Here is a 24,199-nt window from a genome sequence, read left to right on the forward strand (position 1 = left end):
TACCGTGTGAGAAGAATTACGGGCCGATCGGAGACGTTAGGAGCACCTCCTGTCCTCCCGATAATTTTCAAACGTCAAAAAAAATCGGGTGCTGTCGGTTTAAATTCGTGGCGTATGTGCAGTTGAACGAGAGGATTTGGCGATCCATCTGAAGTTGACCAATCAGAAGATGACAAAAACCATATAGTCTATAATAATTTTAGTTTAATTATACAGTTCTATTTTTTATTTGTTATTCCGAATGTGCCAAATTTGCCGTTCAGCTTTATGAATGAATATGCCTGTTGTATTTCCGGCAAAACGAGCAGAAATTCAGAAATGGCCTACTCCCTCGAGTTCTTTATGAAGAACAGAAAATCCATGCTTTTCTCTGCTTTTCAGCCATTCTCTTTGCCATGTCCTTTGTCTTCGTTTTTTTGGACGTCACAAGCCGCCTGCCACAAAGAAAACTATTTCGTCCTCAGAATCCCACGGACACTACGTCCATGTTTTTATACAGTCTATGGGTTTAACATAAGAGGTCTATGGGACTGACTCCCTTTTGGAGCCTCTAGCGGCCAGTCGATGAATTGCAGTTTTAGTCACTCCGTGTTGGTTTCAAGAGAGAGACCGGAAAGTTGCCGCTTGGTACTGAGCTTGTCTGAATTTGTTATGCAATGTAAGACAAAAATAATGTTTTCGGACATGAAAGGATAGCTCTTTTGTTTTGGTGTAAATTACGTACTAAATGCTAAACTGCCAATAATTTAAGCGACTGGGAGACTAGATGACTGTGATTCATTGAATTGCATTAATAGAAAGCAAAATAATATAAATATTTGTAATACAAAGTATTTTTCCAAAACTAAGTTTTATTAGTGTTTTTGTGCCGTGACGGTGAGGGCGGGAACATATGTGACGTAGCCACTCGCACTTACTACATCATATGTGGCTCTCACGATAAAACTTAAGCCTGTTGGTTTCCATGCTCCACAGCTCACTCCAAGTGATTTTACGCCATTCTATACCTTCCCACCTCATCCAGCGGCCTTGTTGGGTTTGAGAGACTGCTCTGGCTTATCTAGTTGCTTCCTCTTGACGGCATACCTCATCCACCACCAGATGTCACTATATATATATATGTGTGTGTGTGTGTGTGTGTGTGTATATATATATGCGTTACATTTATAATTACTATTCCCCCGCCTCCAGTTGACACACACATTTTAAGATGGAATGTCACATGGAGCGTGTTGCATTGTAGGAAACAGTATTCCATACAGTGTCCTCAGATGCATACATCAGATTTCAATAAATGTAGTAGGTAATCTGGGAATTCCATCCATAAAGAAAATTAACATACTATTCACAGTATACACATTGCATACTGCAATAGAGTAGGAGTTATATGGTAGTATGCCATTCCGAACACAGCTTCCGTACCGATTTCAGTGTACTTGAGTTATATTTAGCAGATTCTGGCAAATATAGTATTTGGGTATTCCATGCATACAGAAACCCAACACACCTTCTAGCTTAAAAGGGGTTTTCAAACCTGTCCTGAAGGCCCACAGCACTGCACATTTTGTATGTCTCCCTCATCTAACACACCTGATTCAACCCATCAGCTCATTATTAGAGATTGCAAGACCTGAACTCATATAAGGCAGACATACAAAATGTGCCCTGCTGTGGGGCCTCCAGGACAGGTTTGAAAATCCCAGGCATAGAAGTTCCATACTTAACCTCACCAACTTGAAGGTCTTCGTCTACTTGCAGACTAAGCTTCTCCTATTTGGACGTCTTCATGCTTCAGCGAGACCTACATGGAATTCCCCTGAAGTCTTGCAGGTATCAAGTTTAGCCATATTCGAACGGAATTAGTTTTCATAATGTCTGTACAGGAATACTGTGAACGTCTGTAAGATATATTGCCGATTCATACAGGATACTCTGTTGTGAGGGGGAAATCACAGTGATCAGATTTTACTTGGCACAAAGTACAGATATTTACTGTGAATAACATTGTGATGCCATGATATTTGCTAGTTAAGGCTTTTATTAGTTATTTTTGCAGTGAACTTCAACCATGAAACTTTCTGAATGTTGGTACAAAACATGTCTGAAAGAGAAGTATCATGGGTTATTAATGTTTCTTAAATGTGTGATGTACAGTATTATGAAGCAAATAGCTTGTCAGTATAGTAGATACTACTAGAATTTACAGATTATTTATTCAAAGTATATACATATGAACTGTCAGAAATTCAGAGATTCAGACATTAAATTGGGGGTAGGGGGGCTTACATTTAATATATTTACAAATATGTGTCATGTCACAAAAATGATTCACAAATATAGTATATTGTGTTATACTGTGTACTAATTTCAACGTATGCAAGTAACTGCAGGTACGAGGCAGAGATTAATGTCAAAATTTCTGATGAATGATTCATGAACTTTACCATGGTAATCAATAGTGAGTGCATCCATTATCCATTTCAGTTTTTTTAATAAAAAGGGTTAAGAATAATACATCATTTTATGTTATATATAACAAGAGAACACATGTATGTAGTGTTCTCTCTCTCAGTAACTAGCTGGTCTACCTTAAGAAACCAATATTTCTGTTTCTTTTTAGAGTTCTCTTTTTGTTTCAGCTTTGACTGTTTGAAATGTAATAAGTAACATCAAGTCCATGGATTATGTGTAGAAGCACTTTAAAAGCCCTCCACCAACATTTCGGACCTGGACAGACCTGAAATATAAAAATCCCATTAATCAGACAAATGTAAAGTACATTATGATGGGGGAAAATTGTCAAAGCCTTACCTTATCCCTGGACGAGCCTTTGACTTGTGCTTGAATATGACATACTGGGTTACTGAGACTCCAATAACTACAACAACAACGACCGCAACAGTAGCTATGATTCCAACAACAAGACCATTTGGAGTGTGTTCACATCTAGCATCAGATGACGTTGTTCCCATTTTTAGTTGTTTACGTCCCATACTCTGACATCTGTAGACATGTAACCGTGTGATGTTAGCACGTCCAAACGTATTAGAATGGGAATTTAATGTAAAACTTTGACTACTCACAATGTATGTGGCTGACAAGCTGTGAAAGTGCCAACAGAGTAGGTGCCATTAATGCATTCACCACATACAGTATCAGTGTTTGCGGTTCCTGTAAAGATATTAAGACACTGAGTTCCTTAACTGTTTCATTAGATTAACACTACAGGGATTGTCACACTAAGTATTAAATGTCGTTTAGCATTTAACATTATTCGAGTACTGTAAACAGTACACACGTCGGATCTGTTATTATAAATTCTGTAACATTTAATAATAAGATTTAATTTTTTTAAACATTAGTTAATAGTTAAAGGTGCAGTATGTAATATTGACAGCTAGCGGTTGAAATCGGTACTGCAGTCCAAATTCAAAATATTGGAGAGCATTGTTTTATACTATTTCTGCAGATACAGTCATGCAGCTATAGCTGTAGAATTTGCATCACAATAAAGCTGTGTATAGCATTATGAAATATATTAAATAAGGTCTAGTTTAGTAAGTATTTTGTATTCGTATCTGCCTATTCTAATATGCAAGTAACTTGTGAGTAGTATTTGCCAATGATTTGTGCACTCACTTTAGTAATATTTACACAGAAAATGTGAAATCTGTACCTCTTTGTTGGATGTATTCTCCAGGTTTACATTGAGAATGTTTAACAGCTAATCTACAGCTGCCTTTTTCTTGGACCATACAGAAGAATCCTTCTAATGGCTCACAAACTGTATCTGATAACCGTGTACAGGCCTTCTGTATCCTTAAACCTAAATATATTGAAACAAAGCAGTTGTTTATTATTGAAGATTGAAACATGCTAAATGATTGTATACTTTTGCGTAACCTTAACTCTCTGCTAAAAGAATAAATGTGAAACACTCACCTGCATCACAGGCTGAGCAGGGAAAGCATATTTCAAGGCCATTAGACTCATCAGTGTATGTGGATGTATTACAGGGTGCACAAGTTGTGCTGGTATCCACTGTGCAATGCCATAAAACACGGTTACCTTTAAAAAGTATATAGGATATTAGAAACCTTTCTATGAAAGTCCTACGTCAAGACATCTTGCAATTCTCCTTGTAAACAGTACTACCTATTGGACTTAAAAACTAAAATTATTTTCTTCTTTACTAACCAGGTGCACACATAGGGCAGCAATGTCCGTTTATCTCATATTCAGCACGGGCACAGACACAATAAGCTAGTTCTAAGTATAGAAAGGCAATAGAAACAATGTATAAAATAATCAACAAAATCTGCATTTTCATAAAGATGTAAAATGGGTCAGCTCAGTATGTCTGTGCAAAGAGCTGGTAGTGGATTTAGTCTTCCCATCAGACTTCAGAAGCACTTCTGTGTGTTGAATTTAGCAGGTTCTGATCATCGTTTTCTGATGGATTTCATTTTCTGTGGAGTGGGGAAAAAATCAGTAAAGGACACAAAAGTAGCACAGATTTAAGTAACAAATTGTTGGTAGGTATGTCACCCACAACCAAAAAGTTTTGAATCAATTATTGAATATTGTCTAATGTAATTTTTCATGTAAACACATGACTTTTAGTATTCACATGCTTTCAAAAATTTATTAGTCGAGGTTTCATTTATTAACATCAGTTAACTACATAAGTAACTACATAACTACATGAACTAACAATTAACAATACTTCTACAGCATTTATTAATCTGAGTTAATGTTAATCTAAAAATGTAGTATTTTAAATAAAGTAATTTAAAAAGCAACTGCTTTGACAAGAACATAATTTCTTTCTTCTCCAGATTCCCAAAATATATATTTGGCATTACCCAATCAACTTGACAAGCAGTGAATACATTAAATCATTAAATCCATTTACCAACACGAGAGCATAAGAAAAGCACTTACTTTAAAGGAATGAGATGTTTCTCTCCGCTGCAGACCAATCTATTGAGCGGGGAGGCAACAGTAATGAATAAAGCATGAGACAAACTTGTGACTTAAAAGTGACTGGTTGTGTGGGATTCTTTGCACAGTGGATACAAAGTATCCCATTAAGATATTATTACACTTATTCAGTGGCTGTAATAAAGTGAGCTTGAGCTTGATCTACTTTCAATCTTTAAACATGCTTCAGCTCTTCAAACACTGCTTAGTTTAATTTGACAAACTTGAGGTAACTAGTCTAAAAACATGACGGCATAAATTTGTTTTACAAAAAAAAAAAAATCCAGTTTATGCTGAAACTTATTTACCATAATGTATATAATTTATATAGCACATTTCCCAAAAGTAAGCCATGTTCAAATAGTAGGACACAACATCATTTTCTTGACCCTTTTAAATAAAGATTGAATATTTATTTTATATATTTTATTACACAAATGTATAAATTAAGTATGTGGAGCTTTTGATTTGTTAGATTTTTTTTTATGTTTTGTGTTTTTCATGACGCATTCAAACTGTTGGGCATGACTTGATACTGGCACAGAACAGAACAGAACAGAACAAAACAGAACAGAACAGAACAAAACAGAACAGAACAGAAGGAAAAAGATGTCATTGTTTCAGCTGGAGGGAAAAAAAAACATCAAACAATGACTGATGTGTATGTGGAGTCTTTTTTGTATCTGTAGTGTAAGCTAATCATTGTCCATCGGGTCAGAGTCATTTCTATGTTCCCAGGATTCTGTGCCCACCAGAATTACATGGCACATAATGTACACATGACAAAATGTCCTAATATATCAGAATGAACTGGGGCCGCATATTCACAAAACATCAAGGCTAAAAGTAGCTACTAAACTCAATAATGTTAACTGTTTTTAGTTAAAAAGAGAATTTCACAAAACATTTTAGCACTAAAACCATGCAGCTAAAACAAGAGGACTCCTAAGTCACTAAGACTAAATCACAAACAATATTAAAATAATAACAAACATTTGAGAAACATTTCACGATTATTTCCCTTTAATGTAGTTAAAAGTTGGGCAAGAAGTAACAGCTGCTCTTGAGATCAGTTTGGGTTTCTTTTAAGTTTGCACAGTGTCTATCAGCCATGATTATTCTAGTCTGTTAATTAAATGGCTGTTTATTTGCATAAATGTAAATGTAAGAGGATTAGTAATCACTTTCTGTGGCTCAACCCGATAAATTCCAGGCATGATAACTCTTTCAATGAATGTGGTGAAATATGCGAGTAGTTTAGAAACTGTAGTCAAGCCCTAGGTTCTTAGGACTTGTTCTTCTATTCCAAATGATTCAACATTTATCCTGCAGCCAACAACTGAAAAAAACAATGAAGCATTTCTTTTCAGCTTACAAAAGCACAAGGAAAGTTTTCATTATTTTTACACAGTCAAACCATAGGAGACCAAAAAATTCTGTAATTCACATAATTAAAATCTTATATTATGTAATTGAAGTTTCTCATCATGTATATAAGCTGAATAACTGTGTCTTGTATGTCTGTCTATGATATACTTTATTCTTACCTTTTGAACTGTGTTTTTCATGTAAACCATTTCCTGTTTCCTTTTGAACAAAACCAAACACACATTTTTAAGACATAGTAAATATTTTTTACCTTCTATTTCATGTGAAGAAAAAGTTTAATATATCTGCAACCCTGTATGAAAAGAAGAGAGAGAATAGTACAAGTATTAATGTATTTAACAATGTTTTTCAAATACATCTTTTATGCTCACCAAAGATGTATTTGCTCAAAAATACTGTAAAAACATTAATACTGTAAAATATTATTACAATTGAAAAGAACTGTTTTATATTTTAATTTATTTTAAAATAGTATACATGTGATGGCAAAGCTGGATTTCTTTTATGAATCCTTCATAAATCATTCTAATATAATTCTAATATGATATTAATAATAGTTATTATTATCATGGTTAAAAATGGTTTTTGCTGCTGAATATTTTTGTGGAAACCCTGATGTAATTTATTTCACGTTACTTTGATGTATAGAAATTTCAATGAACAGAATTTATTTGAAAAATAAATATTTCTTTTTTAATCTTACTTGCCCCAAATCTCTGAATGCTACGTTATCACAGTTTCCACAAAAATATTAAGCAGCACAACCAGGGGCATCATGCACTCATTATTTTTGAGGGGGCACGAGTCGTCACGTGACACACAGCAGCCACAATAGCACTCCTGTTTTATTTTTCCTTTTTATTCGAAACATTCCCAAACGCATTAACTATATCATGAAATATCTCGATTCTCACCTTTATAGATTATGTTAGTTGATCTATAGTGAGCGATGGTCAAAGTAGCCTAATAATGTAGTCTATTAATTATACATATTAAAAACCTGTCTGTTTACTTAATTAACAGATATGGGTGTCATGCCATAACATATTTTTAATACGACTGACTTTATATTTAATGTGAATTTAACATTGAAAGTTAATGTGAATAAAAACATTGTAAGTTAGGCTACTTATCATAACACTTTCATTGTACTGAAAGAGCAAAGAACATTTCTACATTATCAAGCACTCTCAAAAACTCCCATTAAAATCACTGAAGCTGTTTACACTGTGAAATGAATATCTTATTTACAGATTCATACACACATCTGCAGTTTGTTGTTTCTAACGAAAGAATTCGCCAGAAAGAGGTATTCCGTCAGCAAGCCAGTGAACAAAACACCGGCATTTTAGCGATGTCTCATCTGAACGCCTCTGATTGGTCATTGCATTCATAAGCTCAACAGCATCGTGTGTGATTGGTTATAATGCGCAGTGCTGTAAAAACGCGACGACGCGTCTGTCTCTGGCTCAGCGCCAGCCAGCAAACGCAGATTTGAATTTAGCAGCTGATGATGATATGATGCGCTGAAGATTTAATCATGCTGGTGTGATTGTATCAAATATAGAAAATATTATTCGGCTATTTTTTGTCTTTTGGAATCTACATTCAAAATCCACTTGGCTCAAAACTCTGAGGGGGCACGTGCCCTCTCACTTTGAAAGGGCCTGACGCCTCTGAGCACAACTGTTATCTACATTGATAATAAGAAAAAATGTTTCTTGAGCACCAAATCAGCAAAAATAGGTGTAATCTTCTCTACATCACCATCATTTAGTGCAGCAATGATTCAAAGTGTCCCAGCCTCAAATGATTGTTGAATTTTCTTAGAAAATTCCCTTATAGAAAAAACAACAACTATAGATCTCATACTACAAAAATAACTGAATAAAGCTTACCTGAACTTTTAGACAGTTTCTTCTTCCGAATGTGTTTAAATATTAAAACACTTACTACTGTAATTAATATTAAAGTAACTATAACACTAGAGGCAATGATTGCTACAGCAGTAGGGGGATTTCCACATTCTGAGTCTGATGAATGTGTTCCTGGATTTGTTTCAGCAAGTCCCATGGCCTCACATCTGTGAATAATATCCAGGATCAGATTTGTTGAAAAATGATCAACAGCACACATAAACAGCATAAGTGTGCACTTACTTTGTATGTGGTAAACAGGATGAGAAAGATCCGTTTGAATATGAGTCATCTGTACAGTCAGCACATACAGTATCTGTGGAACCAGTACCTGCAGAGACAGTCAGCATAAGGTTAAAATTAAACTGTCACTGTTATATTTGTCTATAAACAATGTATATATACCTCTTCCTTCTATTACAATTCATGCAGCACAATAAACAATGTTTACTGTATGTTAATATAATATGATTTATATGATTTTTTTTTTATCATTTACCTGCTTGTTTGATATATTGTCCAGGGTTACATTTAGAATGTTGCACAGCTAAAGTGCAGCTGCCTTTCTCTTTTTCAGTGCAGTAGAATCTCTCCAGTGGCCCACAAACAGCATCTGATGACCGAGTGCATACTTCACTCAGTCTTAAACCTCGGTCTAGGATGAAAAATATGTAAAGTTACTTGTCTTTTAGAAGACACCTTCGCAGTTGCATCTGAAGCGTACTCTAAAAAATAAAGGTGCTTCACGATGCCATAGAAGAACCTTTTTGTCTAAATGGTTCCAGAAAGAACCTTTTCTGAAGAACCTTTCTGTTTCACAAAAGGTTCTTTGAGAAAGAAGGTTCTTCAGATTATAAAAAGTTAAGAAAGAGACGGTTCTTTAAAGAACCTTTGACTGAATGGTTCTTTGTGGAACCAAAAATGGTTCTTCCATGGCATCGCTGTGAAGAACCTTTTAAGCACCTTTATTTTTTAAGAGTGTACACTATATTCTTTTCAGGGACAGTTTCCTGGAGCAAGAAGCTTGCAACTCTTCAGATCTTTAATCACTTGAATTAACAGACATGATTTTTCACCAACAATTTAAAATTTTCAGATGAACATATATAAAGTGGAAACACTCACTTGCATCACATACAGTACAGGGAAAGCATTCCATGAGGCCATTTGGTTCATCAAGAAAAGTTAATGGAGGGCATGGAACACAAGTTGTGCTGGTGTCATCTGTGCAGTGCCAACGAACACTGTTTCCTTAATAGGCAGCACACAAAATTGGTTCTTGATTTTTACAATTTTGAAAATGTAAGTATTAGAAAAGTATTAGAAATGTCTTAAGTAAAAGAAAAACCCTCTATAATTTGTATATATTTCATTTCTTTTCAACAAACAAATGCTTTATGGCAGAATAAAGCAGATTACTTTCACTACGGAAATAATATATTTGAACAAATTTCTAATACTGTAACAGTAAATAAACATATAAAGACAATATATGCTATAACTTGCAGTCTTACCAGGGGCACACATTGGGCAGCATTGCTTGTCTATCTTATATTCAGCACGAGCACATTGACATGAACAAAGATCATAATTAAGAGGAACAATAAGTGTAATAAGAATAATAATCTTTAAAGCGAACATGGTCACAGTCTAGAGCTACTTAGTTAATGTAACATTACAGTGCTGTTCAGCACAATCTTCAGACGCTTCACATGCTGTGATGTTGGTTGATGTGTGCCTTAACAGTAAACAGTATGGAGGGATTTTCGTAGAAAACTGAGAGACAAGGCAACAGTAGTTCAAGATTCTTCAAGACTCAGTTCTTGTACAGGTCGTGTTTCCACAGGCTTCTTGCAGACATATGCATTCTTTGGAAAACAAACTGAAACAGAAAAGGCAGAAAAAGGATTAGCTCATTGTAAACCTCCTTGTTCATACACTATAGAAAATGATGGTTATTTTAGGGTGGAAAAACCCTTTTTAATTGTTTAACGGTAAGTTTCCTTACTCTGTGGTGAAAAACTGTAATAGATCTAATGGGCATTTCGTGTAATTTTACAGTAAAATACTGCTTCTTAGTTTTTTCTTATCAGTTAAGTATATTATAGTTTTATGTTACATCTTATGTTAAATTAATGTCAACTGAAATTATTTTAGTGACGCGAGTAATCATGATGCCGTTTTGTATTTTTGTGACAGATTTTAATTTGGTATATGAACATCATTTCAGTTAATAAAATATGTTTTTGACTGAATATTTAAGTTTGTAAAACTTACAATTTTGCTAACATATTTTACAGTAAAGTTCTGACAACTGCCAATTTTACTGTAAATTTCATTTTTTATGGTGTTTCTTCAACCAAGGACATGTTTCACACTCTCACAGGTTTACTTATTTGTTTACTAACAATGACTATGCATCATAAGGAAATATAAATTATTACTGACCCTGAGCATAAAAAAATACATAAAGAAATAAATCCAAACAGAAACACAAAATAAATGTAATGAAGGCCAAGTTAAAGTGTAATGTTGTGACTGTTTTTACGTCCATCATTATGCATTTTGGTGTAACTGAATGGCAGTTCTCTCTGCAGATGATGAGGTTGTGGGATGTGACAGCATCTGGCTGTGTAGAAATAAACAAATGAAAGACACCCACCATCTAAACTCATTCGTGTAAGTAAAAGCAATAAAGTTTATGAGCCCTTTACAATATTAGAATGAAAAGGTGATTAAAAGTAATGGTATAGCTTTAATGTGTATGTGACTGGGCATGTTTATGCACAATTGAAAACTTGATAACAATATGGATCATAAATGCTTGTCACTTACTTGCTTATTAGTGTAGAAGAGGAGAGAACTATCCTCAACTAAGCTGGTCAGAGCTGATCATGCATGTTCTGTAAAAAAAAAAAAAAGAAAAGTTAAAACGTACACAATTGGTAGGAAACCAGTTACAATTTTAAAGTTAAAATTCATGGGCATTTTAAAGTAGCCTACCTGTTAAGGGTGTAGTTGGATGTTTGAGCTCGAGAAAATCAATAACGTAATAAATGTAATAAAGTAATAAATATGAGACAAAGGTAAATTAATAAAAGTTATGCATAAAAGGCAAAAAAACTGAAATATATTCATTTCGATACAAATCGATTTCTGGGAAGTGCACAGAGTTGAAGAAACACCCATTTGTTATGAAAAACAGTCGGTAAAATATAATAGTTTACTTAATAAAAACTATACTAAATTGGATTAACAGGAAACAACTCCGCTGTGGAGCAGATGGATAAAAATCACTTTACAAATCAATCAAAATGAATGAAATAAAGAAATAACACGATCATAATAATAATAATATTATCATAGTAATTTAAAGAGAAAACGGGAGACGGGTATAGCTTAGGCTATATTGGTCGTTATTTGTCAACCGCCTTCAAAATTCGGACATTTTTAAATAAGTCTCGTGAGCAGGTCACGAGTTTTCCTCACAAATAAAACTTTAAAACCACTTACCACTTGATATAGGGCGAATATCACTTCTTTTTCTTTCACAAAACATTGGTCACAGACATTTCAAAAAGTAGAAGTATAGCCTAAAAAAAGTTAAAGTATTGTTTAGCCTAAATAAGGCTTTTCAGAGTTGGGCGGGTCGATCCTGAAGTATCCATATGTTTCGAAAGGATGGAAAAAATATCGATCTTAAGGTGATTTTTAAAAGAAGTTATTGTTATTAGCGAATAATTGTGTATAACTATTCCTCCTGCTCATCTGAACATATAAGCAATTGCTCAAGACAGAACCAATCAATTACAGGGTGTTCGTTGCTGACGCTTCGCTCACAGTCAGCGCTTGCTCAAGGGCTATTAACCAAAAGCACAAGCATAAGCAAATCTAAAAAAAAATTAAAAAAACACCTTTCCACCACTGGTCTCTGATCAGCTTGGCTCACGATGCGTACACAACTGCTCAGAATGCTGCTTACGTCAGTAAGACTGATTTAAAGAAATGAACAGCCTACATTTATTCAGCAAGGTTTAATTAAATTAATCAAAATGGCAATAAAAACATTTTTACAAAAAAATCTGTTCATAAAAATGCTTTTCTTTTGAGCTTGAAAAAAAGTAGCACAACCGTTTTTAATATATATATATATTTAATGTATTTATATATATGTATATGTGTGTGGCTGTACATAAAGAAATGTACAATCACACCGGAATATTTAAACCTACTTTCGCGCAGCCGCTGATCCAGAGAGCAGCTCACATCATGTAAGCGGTTTGAAACAGCTTCAGTCTACACAGTAGCAAGTTTATTTATTTTTTTATAATAAATGAAAATAATAAAAAGTAGAACAGAAATAAAATAGAGAGAACTAGGCCTAGTAATTGAGGGTCAAGATTTTCTTTTTATAATAAATAAAAAGAAAACAATTAGAATAGAAATAGAATAGAGTGCTAGTGTTAGAGGGTCAAGTGTTGATGAAAAAGATGCTCAAGAATCACCTGCTCGGATCAAGTTGGGCAGGTCATTCCACCAGCAGGGAACAGTTAGCCTAAAAGTCTGTAAAAGTGATTTTGTGCCTTTGGGATGGCACTACAATGCGCTGTACACTTACAAACAACAGACATATAAGAAATTGTCAGTGACCACAAGCAGATCACCTTAATTGTTGGTTTATGAACATGTCAGTCTTTTTACACTGTGTTGGGGGAAACTGCTTGGGTGTACAGATCCAAATCTTGGGGAGGAGTAACTTGACTTGCTCCAATGTAATGCTTATCTTTTCTCTTTATAACAATTGCAATTATGACAAGCACCACAAATACTCCGCACATAGATGGAATCACAATCCATAAATAAGGTGTTCCTTTACTGCATTCAACATCAGACGTCTCAGTTCCTGCTTTGACTGTTGTTTTTCCAAGAGATTCACAGCTGTTAAAAAGTGGTGCACAGGTTGAACTACAAATAGAGGACTATATTGCTTGTGAGAAAAGAGCTAAATTTACTCACAAAATCTAGTGAAGCAAATTATAAAACAACAAATATACAAAATGCATTAAGAATGTGTGGAAAGTCAATGTTGTAAAATAATGAAACTTACTTTGTATGCAATTTGCAGAATGTACCATCTGAATATGAACCATCAGGACAGTCATCACACACTGTATCACTAAATTCTGTTCCTATTCAAACACAAGCATGAATACACAGTATTAGTACTTAAGTTTCAACTCCATGACCAACAAAGGCAGTGACTGGTCTCACATTAGCTAGTGAAATTATTCAATTATTCAGTATAGCATCTGACACACAAAATGAATAATCACATAACCAACTAATAATTTGCTAAACCCGTTTAATCCCAAATTTTTCCCAGACATGAAAATATCCAAATGATGTGTCATTAGTAACCCTTTGAAATAATCAATAATTATTTTTTGACATTTTTTTGGAAAAGTGTGTGAAAAATTGTGTTTTATGGTCGGTCACAATTGTGACTGGTGGGATAAGGTGAGAACTGAATTACCATATTTCTGCAGTCATAAAAATTGTTATATATCTAAGCCCAGCTATTTTAAACTGTTTGATCATATTCTAGGGTTATTATTATGCATAAAAAAACCTTATGCAACATTGATAGGAACACGGAGATAAAAAAAATAAAAACAATTCAACCATCAACGCATTTCAAAATTCAAATTTGTATATTAGTGCTACCTGTATTACAACATCAATATTGTAAATTTTTTGTAACATTTGAATTTTTAATTTAGTGCAATATTTTGTCACTGCAACATTTTAGTGTAATTTTCTCTAGCAACTGCAATTGGATTTATATTGTAAATATAAAGTTCACTGTTATCCCACCTGTCACTATTGTGACCATCAACATGTTTACTCATTCTATGACCACACTCAACAAAACTGAATATATGCAAATTCATATATTAATACTAGACACCTTAAAGATAATGTGTACCAAAAATCTTTGTCATATCTTTATGTTGACATACTTTACTAGCCTTTTGTTTTGGAGCTTTGATGCAGCCATCATATTCTCAAGGTGCAAACAGGAAATAAACTGCTTTGGTCACATGACAATTTGCACTAAGCATGTGAAACTGCACATATTTCATTGAGACCCTTTATTTTTTCCATATTTGCAGGAAGTGCACTAAAACATCAGTCAGTAAGGTTTTTAGAGCTTTATAAATGAAAACCTTTTTTACAGTCACTATTGTGACTGGTGGGATTAAATGGGTTAAGTAGATTTTTGGGTGGTTTTGTCAGGTTCTGTCAGTCACAAGCAAACACTGTCTGTCATGAGGATCTGTGGTAACCACATCTACAGCTTTGGAACAATATGCAAACTGAGATATGTACAGTTATTTCATATAAACATAAGCAGAGTTATTGATCTCAGATATCATCTGAGCCTGTCAGTTTTTGTGGATGTATAATAAAGCTGTTTGAATGATGACAGACTGACCGGTTTGGTTGATGTATTGTCGAGGTGAGCAGGTTGAATGTTTCATGGCCGTTTTACAGTTGGAGAGCAAGTCTATACAGTAATAACCTGGCAGAGGTTCACAAACTGTATCTGATATTAACGTACATGCCCGCTTTTCTCTCAGCCCATTACCTTTGACAAGAAAGGAATCAAATGAGTCAATTGTAGGTCATATGGGGGGAAAAAAGTGTTACAATATATTTGAAATCAAGGGGTGACATGATACAAAATAAACGGTTACTCACTTGAATCACAGACAAAACATGCCAGACATTTTGTGAATCCATTAGGAACATCAGTGTAGGTCATCGCAGGACATGAATCACATGTTGTGCTTGTGTACGCATCACAATGGTTCTTAACTCTTTTTCCTAGACAATATTAATCATTACCAACAAATTATTATAGATGTCTTTTGAAAATAACAATAAATACATATAGTTGTGTAATTATATAAGCTGCATTTATTGTATGTCTGTATATTTATGTCAATTGTGTGAAATATAAACATTTTTAAGTATCCTGAAACATGGTTGGGAACCACTTAATACTACATCTGTCAAATAAGTGACTTAAATGGGTCATATAATGAAAAATAAAATGCCCCTTGACATTGCGAAATAAAACCACTATATAAATGTACAGAAATAGATTTCAACAACTTGGCCTGCCCAGTTATGCAAGGAAGAATAATTACTATTACTATCTGGCTGCTGCTGCTAGCCCACCAAAAATATCTAAGAAATACCTAAGTGGCTGATGTTTATTCACATCAGTCCAAACTTAAAATTCAATTCAAGTTTATTTGTATAGCGCTTTTCACGATACAAATCGTTGCAAAGCAACTTTACAGCAAATTAAGTTTCTACAATATTTAGTGGTAGCTTATCAGTGGTGACTGTCAGTTAATGTACATATGGCAGAAATGTATGGAAAAATCAATTAAAGACGTAATCAAACAGACGATTTACACTATTAACAGCTTAAACTATTAACAACTTAAAAGACTGTTTTATGAGCATATTCGTTATTAGGCTCATCAGTAATAATGATGAGACTGTTCAAAGCCTGGTACCATGAGACAAATGATTAAAAAAAAAATCTCATATGACCTCTTTAAATCTGACCTCATATGTTGGGGTAATGAGTGAAGGATGACACATACCTGGATCACACATTGGGCAACACTCTCCATTAATTTCATATTCTGCATTATTACATGTTGCCATACAAAGCACAATGTTCATGGTGAGAATGAGAGGTAGTAATGTTGACAGATGAATGAAGGTACATATGTACATGTCAAGGAACTAAAAGAATCATCACTGGTCCAGAGGAGATCACACTGCATTCTTTTTTTCTTATGAAGCTGAAAAAGAAATTCATGTTAGATGGCTTTTAAAAAATAGAGAGAAACTGTGCCAGAACCTACAAACTGTTTACTGAACATGTCCTCAGCATCACCAGTTGGGCTCTAAAACAATGTTTCATCTCTGTACCCGCAACCATATGTCATCACTTTCATGCTTTCCACTGAAAACTGTTTACATCGACGCGATTTCTTCCCAAAACGCGCGAAATTATTGATTCCCTAGAATTAGACCAACAATTTCCTTCACCGTTTTATTTATTTGTACTTTATCAAACAAAGTTTAATTTATGTTCAATCATTTATGAGGCGAATGTCCAAGACATGGTTACGTCTTTGCTGTAAGAGATTTCTAGTGGAAGTCTGGAAATATTTACCTGATGTTTCCCTTGCCATTTCTCACTGTAAATTAATAGTGGTCGAGCAGTTTTGTATCTGATTTGAGCTCGCCTAACTGCACTGCATGTGTCAAAGAAATGCTGCTGAAGTTTAGCGAATCCTACTGATGTGATGTATTCGATACAGTTGTATACGTTCAAATCTGCCGCGCCCGCGACTGCTTCTCTTCTGGTTCGTTGGAATAGGCCCTTTTCACAGTGACGTCACCTAGCTTCCGCTTTCCCGCAAAGCAGTCTTCTTCTTCTTCTTCTTTGAGGTTTAACGGCGGCTTGCACCCAAGAGCGTTGCATTACTGCCATCTTTTGGATTATTCTCTTGCAATGTTATTCCATTTTATTTCCTCCAGCTTGTTTTCCACAATCATATTTTCCTCATCAAACCCGTTCAAATTAAGAAATTACAAATATTTTTCCTGCTTTGTCTAATCACCCCACTTTGCAGTATATATTTAATACCTGTCCCTACCAACCCATCTCTTCTTAAAGGGGTCATATGATGCTGCTAAAAAGAACATTATTTTGTGTATTTGGTGTAATGAAATGTGTTTATGCAGTTTAAAGTAAAAAAAACACATTATTTTCCACATACTGTACATTATTGTTTCTCCTCTATGCCCCGCCTTTTTGAAACGCGTCGATTTTTACAAAACGCCAGCTGACCCAGTGCATTGTGATTGGCCGAACACCACAAGCACGCGTCGGAAATGTAACGCCCCTTACCATAATCGCGAGCTTCAGCTTTCAAAGTAAATATCAAGACAGTTAAATAAACATTTTCTGCAACATTTTTTTGCATTTGGATCCTCCGCTTCTCTTTCCCTTGTCCATGCGTTACAGCAGTGGGCCATCAAGACCTCATATCTGTATTATGGTTGCAGTGACAGTAACAGCAACAAACTAAAGAGAAGAGACAATTACCCAGTTCCTTCGAGAATAATACCTAGTTACACTGAAAACAGACACAAAACCTTCTTTCACTTTGTTTTTTTTAAAGGGACAGTTCACCCAAAATTAATAAATCACAGCCAAACGGTCTCCCTGAGAACCTGAAGGATCTATCAATACTTGCATAAATAATAACTGTTTACATAATGTGTACACAGCATTTCTATTATGTTAGGTAATTACCAGTATGAAACTTTCATAATAACATGTTAGTGACTAACGGTCATAAATTCAATCTAATGTAACAGCAGTTTCAAAAATTTAATCTTTTAAACTTTGTGTGCTCTCAACCACACTATAAACACTTTGTAAACAGACATCTGAAGTAATGACAGAGGTAAGCAGAGGCAGCAAAAGATTACAAAACAAATAAAACACAACAATTTCAGCACAATGACAGATCTTAAGCAATGAAGTGCTAAAAATGAAATAGAGGCACAAGATATTCTGATAAACATTAATTTTACTTACTTAAAAAGATGCACAGTCCAGCTCAATATACTTCATGTTACCAAACCGTAATATGTAAACAAGCCTGTTTTCACTTAACAAAAAAAAAAAACAGTTCCTGTTTCCTGTGTTACACCCCAGCAGCTGCTTTTGATCCACTAGCAGAGCATCAAGTTTTCTGTGTTATTTCTTCTACATAGAGCTGCATCTGTTTACAGGATAGGAAAAAACAACATGAACTTGTTAATCCCTGTTTTACTTTTACAAGAACACTGTGTTCTGTTGGTGTGGTCAGCATGGTTGCTCTGACCCAAAAAGGAGAATATGGTGCCCTGCCTGTGATTCTGAAATACTTATTTTAAAGATTTCAGACACAGTGGTATCCTAAAGTCCACTAGGGAAATTCTTTATTTTTTCAAATTACAAATAATACAATTAGCACAACAATGTGAGTGAAATAAGTAACATGAATGTCAGAATGTATTAGCATTTAGTTTGTTCCTCTTTCACTTTACTGACAGCAGTACTTGGGCTGCCTGAACAGGTTTGTATCAAACTTAATGATCATGTATGATCATCAATCCAGCATGATTTGAGAATTTACATTTTGTGATTTGGTGGAAGCAATGAAATCTGACACACTGTAGTTATCTCACCTTGAGAATATCAGAAGTCATTGTTTTTAGAGGAATGAGTTTTGCCTCTTCCATGTGAACTTCCTGGTCATCTGCTACAATCCATGGAAAATCCTGTAAAATACACATAAAACCGATAAAACAAGAATCTGCAGAGATTAGAAATTTAAAGGGATAGTTAACGCAAAAATGAATCCTCGTGTAGTTTGAAACTTGAATGCATTTTCTTCTTTTGCAGAACACAAAAGGTATTTCAAAGAATTCTGGTCACCAAACAGTTCTTCTATTATATGGACAAAGAATACAATGGTACATCTCAAAATATCTTTTACGTTCTATAGAAGAAAGTAAGTCATACGGGTTTGGAATGTCATGAGGGTGAGAAAATAATGACAGAATTTTATTTTTTTGGTGAAATATTCCTTTAGTGAAAGAACAACATGAATACAAGAAATGAAATCCTATAGACTCAGCAGTGAGTTAGTTCATATTATCTAGCCAAAACAACAAAACAACAAAAATAATCACAAAAGACTTCACACCAGGTTTGCATGTAGATTGTCTTTTTGATTAAAGTTTGAGAAAAAGTTTTGGTTTCTCAGGATCTCTAGCAAGTTCACTTTTACAATTAAAGACAATTAAAAGGTTTAAAATGTACAACTGTTTCAGCACACCTTGATGACCTGAACTTTCTCCATGTTTCTTGTGGCAGCTTCCCTGGTGTGTACAAGCACTGTGAATGTGCATCCTGCAGAGTAAAAGAAAATGCACATTTTAAATGTAAATCTATTCAAACTTTGTTTAATAAATTTGAGGTCATTATCAGGGCTATTTTAGATCAGTAATTATGTAAAAGCTGAGCTCCTACCTGGAGGATTGTTGTCTAGAACAGCGTCACACACACTGATCTTTAGGATAACCGCTCTCAGCAGCTGTTCCACATGAGACAGCAGAGTCTCTGAGCTGACACAGCGAAACCCAACACACACATATGAGAAAGATGCACAACTTTAACCTTGATTTAACAACTCTGAACCCACTGTCACTCACCTGATGGACAGCAGTGGAGGCTGTGAGATCTCAAATACAAATCTCTCCACTGGACGGTGCTCTTTATCCATGATCACCACTACAACCTTCTCAGCCTCATTCTGCACAGTAGAGATGGAAACGAATGTTATTATATTGTTCAGCCTGTTTTTATTTCAAATATGTACATTCATCGAATATGAAATAAAAACCTTACCTTCTCTATCACTGGCTTGACACAATGCAGCGTGTCTTGAATGTACTGATTTAAATCTGGATGGCATGACATCTGTCAAAGACAGTAAATATAAGTGTTTAAATCATCACTTCCATTCAACACTACCTTTCGGCTCCTAAATACAGGAACTTCAACAACATTTTCGCTCTATTTCTCTTTTCCCGCTCCATGATGAATAAGCCAAGCAGTAATGCATTATGTTACTGCTGCATTACAGTGTTAACATCAATCTTAAAAACATTACCTGCAAAGGTACGTTGTATTTCTTCCTTTTCTGAAAGATACCAGATGGATAAACATCTCTGACATAGAGAATGAGGTGAATGGCCACTTCCAAAAACTCACACAGAATGTCAGCAACAACTGCAAATGACCAATATAATCAGAATACTCACAAAGGGGTTATTTGAAAGCTGTACAGTGCACTACATTAACAAATGAACTGAAAGTTACCCTGCCCAAAATTAAGGTCCTGCCTCGTCAGAGTGGCCATAGTGAAGTTGCCAAAAATAGATGCGACAACTTTTAACGAAAAAAGGAGCGTCTCGCTTATAAACCATCAGCGATCAAGCTTGGTTGCTCCAGAATACGTGTGGTAGTGTTGTATTCAGAAAAAAAAAGTTAAAACGTTCTCTACGAAAAAAAAATACTATAAGTCGATTATTGGGAAAATGTCTGTCATCCACGGATAAACAGTATTTAAACAAACATTTAATAAAACAACACAGTAGGCTATATCCCCCCTCTAAGGATGTTTACACTTTTCTTCTGTAATCTGTAGGAGAACAGCAGCCTTATGTGGCTATATGTCTACTGTCACCTCCCGGAGTGGAGGAATGCAACAACAAAGCATAATGTCACTTTTAACTTACAGTAGAAAATGGCACAGAACAATGGTCTGAATTTTGCATCTAATTATATGCAGAAAGTAAGTTGGTAGTAAGACAAAAGATCTCAAATAAACTGAATGACAACAGGTGAAAGAACTTATTTTGGTGCAAAATAAATACCTTTCTGAGCAAACTACAACTGGCAGGTGAGAAATATAGACAATTAACATTAAGGAACGGCACTAACTGACTGTTAACGGACGTGTGTCCATTTCTCCAGATATTTCATAAAATCTCATTTGATTATTTATTTATTTAAAGCTGTTTGTGAAATATTTATTTATTCATACTTAGTAATACTAAGCCCACTTAACTCGGAACCTGACAAGCAGTTTATTTTTATTTAACCAGCACAGCAGGTAGTTCAGGGATTTCATTTATGACAGGCTGTAAGCAAAGGTTTACCTGAATGAACTCATGGACCCGCTGCTCTTTAGAAATGACATACATAAGCAGTGTCAGAGACCAAGGATTTGATTGATTTACCAGCTGATGTCCAGAGAACTGTAAGTATTCAAATTATGCTTTGATTCGTGACAGATTTGCAAATAAAGCTAGAAAATCATCATAATAGTCATTTAATCTATACCTTATTTAATTGTAACATACTATATTATTGTGATGCAGTACAAACTTAATTGGGAAAAACAACTTTAACAATTTAAGAGTGAAATATTTAATATGAATACAAAATCTAGCAGCTGTATATACTATGTACACTGGACTTCAGTCACTAACTGCTTTATCTTATTCATTAACTTTCCTTTATTATGGAGTACTGAACTGCCGAATGATTCACTTTCCAAGACACATAACCGGAAAGTATATAGCTTTTTCTGTTACTAAGCTCTGCAAAAGACACTTTCTTGGAGTGACAAGTAGCAGGATAAGCTTTTGTTTAAATAATTTGCAAGTAGTTCCTCCTTTTTATTGGTGTTGGCTTTGTAGCTGACTGAGGAGCAGAGAGCTGGAGGGAAATGGAATCGAGTGAGACCAGTGTTCAATACAACCGCTGGAATGAAGACAACATGAACATGCAAGTGCCGCATTCACAGTCCAGACTCATTGGGTGAGAATCTACTCTATATATTTCATATAACTGAAAAATAAACAGTTTAAAAGCAAATATTCATAAGTTATTATTGGAGTAAATCATGTCAGTCATGTCTGTACCCATATAGTCTCTATAACAGACTGTGCACCGGGCGGCTGGGCATTGTGATGAAAGGGACAACATCTTTGACCGTGATGGAAGTTATATACATTGTTGGATACATCACAGGATACTAGGTTCACCGATGCTGACAAGGACACTATTTGAAGGAACTGGCTGTTATATGAAACATTATGTCCATCAAAGAAATACCTTGTTTTTTGCTGTTTATTATAGTACCAACATGTATAAAATATGTTTTAAAATGTACACAGACAAATATATTACATTTATTTTAACTTAGTATCTTAACCACTTAAATGTTAACAAATAAAATCCTTCAATCAAAAGCAGACCAGATTTTATTTGATCTTATATTTGAATGTCAGTGACAATCTCATATCCAGAAGTGCATTAGCGATTACAACACATAGCCTATAATTTGCTATTATAGCAAAACTACAATTATGAAGTTATAAAAATTTACAGTAAACCCTTTACAATTAGGTTTTTAGCTTTAATGCATTATCACGAACTAACAAGGAACACTTTTGCAGCAGCTTTTATTAATCTTTGATAATAATATCAAATGTTTCTTGAGCACCAAATCAACATACTTGAATAATTTCTGAAGGATCATGTGACACTGAAGATTGAAGTAATGGCTGCTGAAAATTCATCACAAGAATAAATTATATTTTTTATATATATTAAAATATAAAAGTTATTTTAAATTGTAATACTATTCCACAATATTACTGTTTTTGCTGTATTTGTATAAATAAATGCAGCCTTGGTGTAAGGGACTTTTAAAACATTAAAAAATCTTACCAACCCAAAATTTGGAATGGCAGTGTGGCATGAATGAACACAACACCTAATGCATTAACTAAAGCTGAACATTATTTTACACTGTTTACAATTACCATTACATTTGACATCAGTCCTGGTCATAGATGATTTTAATAGTATCCACATCCTGCTCTTCTAGTATTTGGTCAATAATCTCATCTTTTGATGGAGAAAACAAGCTTGCATTTACTTTGACAATCCATGCCGCGATCCTTTGGTTAGTGTAATACTCGTCCTCCTGATTGTCCATAATTTCATTTTCATTTTCCATCTCAATAGCTGAATCAGAGAATGGCTGCGCAGGTCTGTCCTTAGATACACTCGCGGAATCCTTCATCCTTTCTGTCGTCACTTCTCTGTTTTTGGCACTGACGTTACTGGGCTCTACATCCAGAAGTCCATCCTGTGGCTGCCTTGCTGATGCATCAGAGATCTTCAAGCTGTCCTGTCTCAGGTCTTGAACCTGCAGCCTGTCATTAAAAACAGCCAGTTCATTGTAGATCATCTGACATCCCTGCTTTTGCCTGCTGAACAATGCCTTGTCCATCCTTGCGCTGGTGGACAAAATATTGGTTTTCTTCTCCTGACATTCTACTCCCCAGCTTGGCACACAGGTTTTTGCACTAGACATGAAATTGTTGGATAATCTTGGGCTGTATATTGGAGGCAGTGAGCTACTCTTTGCCAAAGTCCTGCCATCATTCCCCTTCGGCATTAAAACATTCCGAGGTTTGAAGGTTTGATCTTTACCATTTCCAGCCAGTTTCCACCCTGATGATAAATGGTAGGATCCCTTTGTTCCAATCAACTCCAGACAGATGGGCACAGATGGACTGGAAGTCTCAAGCATATGGAAATTCTCCTGAATGTTAAGAGTTTTGTTAGAGCCATTCTTCCATCTTGTCCTGTGGTCCCAAATGTCATTCCTCTGGGTCATTTTCATAACTTTTTAATAAGAGCAAAATGGACAACTGTCAATGTCATGTAGCATGATGGACTGTCCCTGAGAGACAGTGTCCTGCTTGCATCTCTTATAGACAGCTCCAGACTTACTCTCCTCCTCTTTATATTTCCTGAGTCGGCCAGTCATCTGATCTGTAACCAAACCCGGAGCATTCATGTGCTCGACAGGCACAAACAAACACAGGATGCAAACAATGCTACTGTCACTTCACTAAAAATGTCTGAAGATGTGCATTTTAGAAATAGTTAATGCTAACCTAAACTTACTATAAACTGAATTATGAACTACTAAACTACTAGTTTTGATGATGCAGACGATTTCCATCCAGAGTCAACCTGAGATGAAAAACCTTGCTCAAGGGTGTAAACTTGATAGAGGAAGATTTGACTGTATAATTCTATAGCTCACCCAATGGAGAGATTCAGCAAAACAGGGGAAGTCTACGAAAAAGGTGAAGTTTATTTTACGGAC

At 35.0% G+C, this 24,199-nt stretch overlaps 3 protein-coding genes across 3 annotated transcripts; 1 reads left to right on the plus strand and 2 right to left on the minus strand.

Annotated features, from left to right (window-relative positions):
- The first annotated feature begins 1,655 nt into the window (after positions 1-1,655).
- LOC107745775 (small integral membrane protein 1-like) lies at positions 1,656-22,049 on the plus strand. Its single transcript, XM_016559754.1, has 3 exons — positions 1,656-1,830; positions 21,708-21,828; positions 21,941-22,049. Exons 2-3 carry the CDS (start codon positions 21,737-21,739, stop codon positions 22,047-22,049), a joined length of 201 nt encoding a protein of 66 aa, XP_016415240.1. The 5' UTR covers positions 1,656-1,830; positions 21,708-21,736.
- On the minus strand, positions 3,986-17,027 carry LOC107745776 (tumor necrosis factor receptor superfamily member 5). The gene is made up of 14 exons (XM_016559755.1): positions 16,552-17,027; positions 15,971-16,174; positions 15,051-15,176; positions 14,777-14,937; positions 9,803-9,836; positions 9,414-9,539; positions 8,788-8,943; positions 8,532-8,619; positions 8,271-8,455; positions 6,531-6,570; positions 6,168-6,322; positions 4,945-4,983; positions 4,198-4,469; positions 3,986-4,068 (listed from the first exon to the last, which is right to left on the minus strand). The coding sequence occupies exons 2-10, from the start codon at positions 16,104-16,106 to the stop codon at positions 6,548-6,550; spliced, it is 1,035 nt and encodes a 344-aa protein (XP_016415241.1). The 5' UTR covers positions 16,107-16,174; positions 16,552-17,027; the 3' UTR covers positions 3,986-4,068; positions 4,198-4,469; positions 4,945-4,983; positions 6,168-6,322; positions 6,531-6,547.
- On the minus strand, positions 18,029-20,647 carry LOC107745774 (mitotic spindle assembly checkpoint protein MAD2B-like). The gene is made up of 8 exons (XM_016559753.1): positions 20,323-20,647; positions 20,114-20,232; positions 19,849-19,920; positions 19,653-19,753; positions 19,471-19,565; positions 19,277-19,350; positions 18,624-18,716; positions 18,029-18,175 (listed from the first exon to the last, which is right to left on the minus strand). Exons 1-8 carry the CDS (start codon positions 20,360-20,362, stop codon positions 18,137-18,139), a joined length of 633 nt encoding a protein of 210 aa, XP_016415239.1. The 5' UTR covers positions 20,363-20,647; the 3' UTR covers positions 18,029-18,136.
- Positions 22,050-24,199: the final 2,150 nt, after the last annotated feature.

Source organism: Sinocyclocheilus rhinocerous, unplaced genomic scaffold (assembly GCF_001515625.1).
Source record: "Sinocyclocheilus rhinocerous isolate Xijiao unplaced genomic scaffold, SAMN03320098_v1.1 scaffold558, whole genome shotgun sequence".
NCBI classification, from domain to species: Eukaryota; Metazoa; Chordata; class Actinopteri; order Cypriniformes; family Cyprinidae; genus Sinocyclocheilus; species Sinocyclocheilus rhinocerous.

Excerpts from the sequence above, each read along its gene's own strand:
- LOC107745776 (XM_016559755.1), bottom strand. The coding sequence starts at position 16,106 with ATGTACATATGTACCTTCATTCATCTGTCAACATTACTACCTCTCATT. Across the intron at positions 14,938-15,050 it reads ATGTTTTGTCTGTGATTCAA|GTAATGGGCTGAGAGAAAAG; the intron begins GTGAGTAACCGT and ends TTCTTGTCAAAG. Across the intron at positions 8,944-9,413 it reads CTGTACTGTATGTGATGCAA|ACCGAGGTTTAAGACTGAGT; the intron begins GTGAGTGTTTCC and ends TTTTCATCCTAG.
- LOC107745774 (XM_016559753.1), bottom strand. The coding sequence starts at position 20,362 with ATGGCCACTCTGACGAGGCAGGACCTTAATTTTGGGCAGG. Across the intron at positions 20,233-20,322 it reads GGACCTTAATTTTGGGCAGG|TTGTTGCTGACATTCTGTGT; the intron begins GTAACTTTCAGT and ends GGTCATTTGCAG. Across the intron at positions 18,176-18,623 it reads TGACTTCTGATATTCTCAAG|ATGCAGCTCTATGTAGAAGA; the intron begins GTGAGATAACTA and ends TCCTGTAAACAG.
- LOC107745775 (XM_016559754.1), top strand. The coding sequence starts at position 21,737 with ATGGAATCGAGTGAGACCAGTGTTCAATACAACCGCTGGAATGAAGAC. Across the intron at positions 21,829-21,940 it reads TCACAGTCCAGACTCATTGG|TCTCTATAACAGACTGTGCA; the intron begins GTGAGAATCTAC and ends GTACCCATATAG.